Raw genomic sequence first — 8,460 nt, 5'->3', positions numbered from 1 at the left:
TAGTTGTAAAAATGAAAATGAAGGTGTTATTATATATTTAGTCTCCACACATGAAGTAATAAAGATAATTAGATAGAAATTGAAGAATCCTTAAGAAAAGGGTGTGAGTTATAGAGTAGAGTAGGGAATGCATTGTTTTACCTTTAAATATTATTAATGAAGAAAAAAAGGAGAAGTGTGAAGGGAGGGGGGCGCCGTCAACCAATGAGAAGCAAAGGGTGAGTGCCATACACACAACACAACAAACCCCATTCCGGTTGCTCTCTTATCCGTGGGACCCACTTCCTCGTACGGTCTGTCTCCCAACGTTAAGCCCTGTCAACACGACACTTCACTCCTCTTCAATTCCATCTCGACAACGCATCGTACCTCAACTCCTCCTCCAATCACCACTCGACAACGCATCGTACCTCTCTTCCATTCCTTTCCCCATTTTATTCTATTCCCTTCACCATTATTTCCCAAGCACAAAAATATAACAATGTTAAAACTACTTCCCAATGCCCATGCTATGCTATCCTATTATTAGACACCCTCCATTTCTTTTCCTTTCCTCTTTTCTCTTTCTCATTCTTCTTTCTTCACCTCTCTAATACTTCACTCCCTCACTCCCTCACTCCCTAGGGTTTCTTTCTTTCTTTGTACAAACAAACTCAACCAACCCTCTCTACATTTATACTCACTCACTCCTTAACCCTTCTCTTCTGTTTCTCCTTTTCAGCTAATAATTCTCACCCTGCTTTTCCACAATTGCCATACTACTCAGATGGGAAGGGGTAGGGTTCAGCTCAAGCGGATCGAGAACAAAACAAGCCAGCAAGTCACCTTCTCCAAAAGGAGAACGGGACTTCTCAAGAAAGCTCACGAAATCTCTGTGCTCTGCGATGCTCAAGTCGCTTTGGTTATGTTCTCTACCAAAGGCAAACTTTTTGAGTATTCCTCTGAACGCAGGTTCCTATCCTCATTCATCACTTCTTCCTTTCTCATTCTTTATTCTTTTTCTTGTTTTCGATCTACTTATCACCACTTCTGATTTTCTGCTCTCAATTATTTAAACGTGTATGTCTCATGTGTGTTTTCTTTGTCTGCTTCCTCTATATATCTGATTTTGTTATCTTTTTGTTTGACCTTACCCTTCTCTATAATACAGTGCTAAACAATATAATACTATGCTTTCAACGTCAAGTTGTTTTTTAAGTTTAGTTTCGATCTGTCACATATATTTCGCTATCCTTTTTTCTCTTCACATACTAACTCATCAAACATCTCTTTATTGCTTTCTTGCAAGTTTCTTTAAATGTTTATATAGAATATATATATGTCTGCGTCAGCGTGTGGTTATTTATAGGTATATGTATGTAGATATGCATACTATAAATATCTTCATGTGAAATTATACGATAAAACCTATATGCCTAAAAGTAATTAATATATCCATCACCTTGAGATTTGTGTTTCTAACGCGGCTTCTTTGATCCAGCGGGTAATGAGAAGCCGCAACACAGTGCATGTTTGTGTTGTTCATAGTTGTGGTAACCTTAACAGATGTTTGTTTGTTGAAAAGTGTCACCGAGAATCAATTTGTGTGAAACAAAAACGATTAACTAAAAGTGTCTAAAGACACGAGTCGCGGTTTGAATGTGTTGAAATGTGTGCAAACCATTGTCCGAACAACATCTCAAAGCAATGACTATTTATGATCCAACAGATGACGCTTTAACCAGTGACTGTTTTAATCCAATAGGTGACGCAAAAGGGTATCTTTTCTTTTAGGATTTTGCAAAAGTAGTCACATACTAACTGAAAAAGCTTCTGAACACTGGACTTCTGGTTTCATTAAAAAAGGCAAAATCACAGCCAAAATCCAAGTTTTTCTGTTTTCACAAAACTACACTCACTATTTTAAAAACACACATATATATAGTTTTACCAAAACATTTAATACAAATAGTTAATATCTCATCAATCCCTATATTCTTTTAACCAAGTCATATCCTTTTAAAAAGAAACTAGCTAAATTAAAGGAAAATAATAATTTTGTAAGTAATTTTATATTCTTGATTCAATTTTTTTTATATATTTAAAATTAAAAGATTTTAATATCTATAATTAATTATATGTTCAAATCAGAGAGCGAATTTTTTTCACTAATTAAGAAAAAGTAATCAATGTATTATTCAATTAGTAAGAAAAAGATTACCATTTTTACATTACAGTCTTTTATTGATATAACTCATTTGTAAGTAAAAATAGGTCAACCTAAACAAAGAAATGTGTCTTTCATATTGTGATGAATCTCTTATTTATCATAAGAGAGAAAGATTTACCATAACAACTGATCATACATACATATGAAAGTGGTGAAATGAATTGACTAAACTTTTTTATTTCCCACAAACTATTAATGCGTTAATGAATATTTTTACCAATAAAGAACATGCATTCAAAACAAGTGTGGAAGATTTGATAAGAACTTAAAATTGTAAAAATCTGTTTGTGTTGTTGTATATTTAGAAATATGATGAACTAGGGTTTAGGGTCATCATGATGGTGGCGGAAAATAATAATTTGACATGTATAAACAATAATGGAAATACAGAAGAATACTCTCTCTAGGATCTATAGATGATAGTGACAAGAGAGATGCAATGAATCCTACCCAAAAGTTGAATAGGGAATTTAAAGTTTTGAGATTTTATTTTCTATATAGGTACATGAAATATATAAAATTATATTTTCATCCTTTAAACACTACAACAAACAGAAAACAACAGATTGCTTTACCCTACCTCTCTAATCCCCAAAACAAAACACTGATGAAATGTTTATATATGCAAGCTTTTGCAGTTCTATAATTAATATTAGATAAAGATATTAGATTATTTCAAAGTAATACAATTTGCACAAATTGTCTTAAAATGTGCTTATTTTAAGTCTTGTGTACGACATTCTATTAAAGGTTTATCGCGTTATCTCTTCCATGTCTAATCATTTCCACTTTCTATAAATACACTAAAATATTTTCCCGACACACTTTATTATTTTCTCATTATTAATTACAACCTATACTATATATGCATTATTTGCACCGCAAAAGGATGAAAATATCTCTATTTATATTGCTTCTATGGAGGTGAGGTGTATATATGAATATTTAATTTATTTTTTGTTGAATCAAGCCAGCTCAGCTTTATATATATATTAAATTATTTTTAAGAGAAAAGTTATTTATTATTTTGATTGTTTTCATTTTATTTTAATCTAAAGTTCTAAAAGGTAATCATATTTGACTGTCATTAAAAGAAAATATAAGTTAGAATTATTTTTGGAATATATTGACTCTCGTCGACTTTAATAATTTCTGAATAATTCTTATATGACAATTTTATTTAATATAATAGATTTAAAATCTAAAAAAAAAGTTTATTATTAATTGCGTGTCCAATACTGTTCTTCAATCTTTTTTTATTTAATCAGCAATAACTATTCTTCAATCTAAGTGAGGTAAAGTAATATTAGGCAATAAATGTTGAGAAGATCTTATTTATATATAATAAATTTATTAAATTATGCAGACATGAGTGTGTTACATTAAACATTTCCTCAAGGTTGAGCTTACAAATCATATATCCTAAGTTTAGAAATTGTATATATATGCTAAGTTAGGTACAACTTAGACTATGAGGGATTTGATTTTGTGATCATATAACCATTTGATGTCAATAGTTGTTGTTACACCTCTTTAAGATTTTATCTTGAAACTCTCCATGCATTGGTAGAATTAGAGCCAATAGTGTGTTTGTTTCCTTTAGAAAGTTAAAACCGAAGTTATATTTATTTGAGTCTCAAAACCTTGCTTATGAATTCACATGCATACATAAATATCAACATTGTCAAGTGCAGATATGACAATGTTATTACATAGATGCACAATAAAGCAAGTGGTTGTGAATGGATGGATAAGACTAGGTAGAGTGATCGGTTTCACACTGTCAAACCAAACACAGAAATTTAAGATGCAATTAATAGTGACAAAGATGTCTATTATAGGAATGAGTCATCAGAATCAATGAAAAAAACAGAACAAGTCTTTAGAAGTAATAACCTATTTAAAACAAGTCTATTTTTAACTGTTTAAACTTATAAACTTGCTTTTTGAATATAGTTGGTTCAATAGGGTACTTATATCAGGGTTCTTGGTAAGAATGAACTGGTACATAACCATATTTTCACCTTTTCCTACTGCAAAACCCCACTACTCCTTTATGAACCATGACAAGGCAGAACTCTCCAACTTAGTCTCTAACTATTACTTTTTTTTCTTTAGTTCAGATATTTCAAACATTGTATTCCCCTTACACAACTAGGCCTCTAAGCCACATGATACTCTCTTTGCTTTATATTCTTTTCATTCTCAGGATTCAACTGTTGGGATTCTGCAACTTGGCCTTTTTGAATCCATTGATTCAAGTTTGTTTTGTGTAATTTAATTTAAAAGGAAAGAAAGAGAGAAAATTTGCAAGAAAACCTAAGCTTGAGAATCTCTAGAGGTAGTAGCTACAGTGTAAAGAGTGAAGTACAGGAATAGTTTGTTGAAGAAGATGAAATAATATGCCATGCATTGTTTTCCGTGCAGTCTGACATTCAGGAGTTCTGTAGGTGCAAACTCAAACTAAAGTTCACCAAACACTATCTGAATCCTCTAGTGCTCATAGGTTATTGTCACCCTTTTATGCTTCAAAATCTGCAAAATGCTAGTTTCTTTATCTTATTTTATCTACTTTTTAAGATTTTCTTTTATATACTAAGAAAAACAATAAATTAAATATAGGAATGTTATTTACACATGTTTTCTTTTTTTTTATAAATTTCTATAACTTTTCATGTATCTATTATATACTTTTATCCTATGACACTTTTTTTTTATCGTTTTATAACTCACTTTCTTTTTTGTTTTCGAAATTAATAAAATTTCAACATAATCTATCATCTGATAAAATAATCTCTAACATCAATATTCGTGGTTTTATCTGTTTCCTCTAAGTATGTATGAGCTACCATTTATAAAAAGAAGAAAAATTATTGGCTAATTCTCCCTGCACCAATCAATTGTGGTATGCATTAATAATTTTTTTTAAATTCCAAATTATCCTTATCATCTTTTCCGAATATTCGTATCTAAATAAAAAAAAAGTTTTTGGATCTTAATGTCCGAAGACGTGTTTATGTGCTTCACATAGTTATATCCAGAAATCACATCTTAGTTTTGAATTTAGTTATCCAAAACTGTTTTATTTTGTGTTACAGATTTAGATATTTAGAAGATTAAGAATAAAATAGATATTTATTTTATAATATTAAATACAAATCACAATTGATAATTAGTCAAATTTGTTTATGTCGAAACAAGATTGTAGTTGTCTCCCAAGAAAGGTCCAATAAGCTAAACTTAGGTGTAATGGTTCTGCAAAAAGTTCCAACTTTCAACAAGGGAACTTAAAGTAGTGAAATTTGTCTTTATTTGTTTAAGTGAATAGAAGACAGAGGAGAAATAAAAAATGAAAAATGAAAAAACTATACTAATTTAAAAGATTAAATTTATCATTTTTTTATCTTAACTTTTTAATAGATACAGTTACTTCTTTGGTCTGCTATGTTCAGCTCAACGTAGATTCATCGACTTTTAACTATTTTTCTGAATTGCATTCCTGTTTGATGTAACTTTTGTTGAACGTGTGTAATTTCATTGATATTTAGAGTACTTCAAAGCAACAAAAATATCACAGGTTTTGAAGTTTTTGTACTTGTTTTATAGTTTTATTTTGACTTATGTAACAGCATGGAAGATGTCTTGGAACGTTACGAGAGATATACTCATACAGCACTTAATGGGACCAACAATGATTCTGAGGTACTTCATCATTTTTCATATATCATTTCTCTCTCTACCCAATATATTATGATAACTATGAAAAAAAAAACACTTATTAAGTCTGGTTTCTAATTATTGCAAGAGATCAATAATTGTTAAATGAGTTTTTTTTGTCTTACTTTTATGTCTTATAATAAAATACATATTTTAACACATTGCATGTGCAATAAATCAGTTTGTAAATGAGAGATGGTATCATTTCTTTCAATAGCAAATTTTGTTAAGGCCATTTTTTTTAATAATAATATTTCTTCAAGTTAAGGCCAGTTAACTTGAATCAACCTCTGCATGTAATTGCCTATAAATGTTTTTAGAAGTTAAAAACACAAACACTGATTAGGAATAATACTTTTATAATGAGAGAAACACACACATTAATTACTTACCACTGATAAAAGTACTTGATGTTTGGACTTATTATGCATGTTGTCTGTCACAAATGATGCTTGGACTAGCTTAATTCTAACTAGGATATTTATAATCACATTTTCTCAAGGTTAATGATTTTCACCTTTTTTTTTACTCTTTTATACGACAACATATTAACGTCTAAATTTATCCTTAACAATTAACCACGGTAGTGCTATTAAAAAAACAAAATCTCGATTTCTTAATACTTGTGTCTTTTTTTATGCACATGCATGGAAGTGAATATGAATATGCTTCTTTTGGATGTAAGTCACATGAATAGTAACCGAAGATCATTTTATTGTAGGGCAATTGGTCTTTCGAATATATCAAGCTCAACGCTAAAGTTGAAGTCTTGGAGAGGAACGTAAGGTACGTTATTTAGATTCCATGCTATATAAAAATTACAACTACTGAAGCTATGAAAGATGTTTTCAAATTGCATATGAGTAGGTGGCCACCCTTTTGCTTTCTTCCATTCTATGAAGAACAACGTTTGAAAGTAATTTACATTTTCCGAAGATCATTTCAGTTTTCAAAGCCAAACACTTGTTTGCTAAATAGATTTAGACACTTGACAAGGCTATAGTTACGTGATTAGATGCTACAAAATAAAAAATCTTATGGAAAGAATGATATATAGTTTATATGATCTTGAATATAGGAATTTCTTGGGAAATGAGCTTGATCCCTTGAATTTGAAAGAGCTTCAGAGTTTGGAGCAGCAGCTTGACACATCTCTGAAGCGCATCCGAACAAGAAAGGTGAAGAGAGTTTCTTATTAATTTATGCGAAACAAGAAGATAAAACCAACAAAAGAGAAAAATTAAGTAAAGAATGACATTAGTGCACATGTGGCTTCTTTTTCTTTTTGTTCTTCATCTGACTTATCAATTTTTGAATTTTGCAGAATCAAGTTATGAATCAATCTATCTCAGAGCTGCATAAAAGGGTAAGATAAGGGTGACATTGATTATTGGCTAGATTGCATGCATGGCTTGTAAAATAATGTGTAGCTAGGAACTTTGAATGTATATTTCAGAAAAAAACTCTAATAACAGGTTAATGTTAATGATATAGAAGGTACTAACTGAGTTTAAAACAAATTCATAGAGGTAAAACAAATTACTATAACTTAAATTGGAATTTGTAATGATAAATATTTGTTGTGCATATGACACGACAGGCACGGACATTACAAGAGCAAAACAGCAAGCTAACAAAGGTACAAGCAACATATTCCTCTATTAACACTTCAATCTAAATCTTGTATTCAATAAAGGATAAAGAAAAAGTTTTCTGTGCTTAAATTTATGAGTAGATGAAGGAGAAAGAGAAGACAATGACTGAACGTCCACAGAGCGTACCAGAAACTCTTGGCCAAAATTCAACCAACCTCAACTTATGTTCTCCACAACTATTACCATCACAAAGACTTTTAACTCTCAGGTATCTCATCTTATTTCTCTTTTCTAAGAAGAAATGTTGAGTGAACTTGTATAAGTTTATACAAGTAGTAAGTTAACATGAAAATGCAGACTATAAACTAGTTTGATGATATCTAAGGGTGGTAATGTGAATAATAGATTCGTAGAATAGAGTATATTAGCTAAGTTGATTGATGAAAGTGTGAAAATGGTGCAGTGGGACATTGCAAGGAAGAACAAGGGTGGAGGAAAGGGGTGAAGCTCAAACAGTGCCAACTGCCAATTCACTCATCCCACCATGGATGCTGCACATCTGACTACTTACTAGTTAGGCTGACATGATTATACCAAGTATGTCACATGTCATAATTAATGTGTAATGCTCAACTATATATAAATATATATATTTTCTATGTATCTATATCTTAGAATAGCTAATTAATATGCCGAGCTTAATAACTGCTCAAACTTGTTGCATGGTTCATTCTGAAATCAATTAGTATTAAGCAGTTATTTTGATGCTTGGTTGGTGCTAATTATTTTCCCATAAAGTGTCTTTTTCTTTTATTTCCAGCGGGTTTAAGGCTTCAATGTTAAACCTGGTTTGGATAAAGATGAGTGAAAAGATCGAAAAGAAATGTAACTTCTACCCTCCAAATCATGCAGTCGCAAGTTCTATTTTGCAATTCAGAC

The 8,460-nt window shown here is 30.8% G+C and overlaps 1 protein-coding gene across 1 annotated transcript; it reads left to right on the top strand.

The window, feature by feature from the left end:
- The first annotated feature begins 349 nt into the window (after nt 1-349).
- Nucleotides 350-8,286, top strand: LOC137825911 (agamous-like MADS-box protein FUL-L). Its single transcript, XM_068631717.1, has 8 exons — nt 350-951; nt 5,839-5,911; nt 6,648-6,712; nt 7,005-7,104; nt 7,251-7,292; nt 7,527-7,565; nt 7,662-7,789; nt 7,985-8,286. Exons 1-8 carry the CDS (start codon nt 767-769, stop codon nt 8,082-8,084), a joined length of 732 nt encoding a protein of 243 aa, XP_068487818.1. The 5' UTR covers nt 350-766; the 3' UTR covers nt 8,085-8,286.
- Nucleotides 8,287-8,460: the final 174 nt, after the last annotated feature.

This window comes from Phaseolus vulgaris, chromosome 8 (assembly GCF_000499845.2).
Source record: "Phaseolus vulgaris cultivar G19833 chromosome 8, P. vulgaris v2.0, whole genome shotgun sequence".
Taxonomy (NCBI): Eukaryota; Viridiplantae; Streptophyta; class Magnoliopsida; order Fabales; family Fabaceae; genus Phaseolus; species Phaseolus vulgaris.
This window is presented reverse-complemented; position numbering and strand designations above follow the sequence as displayed.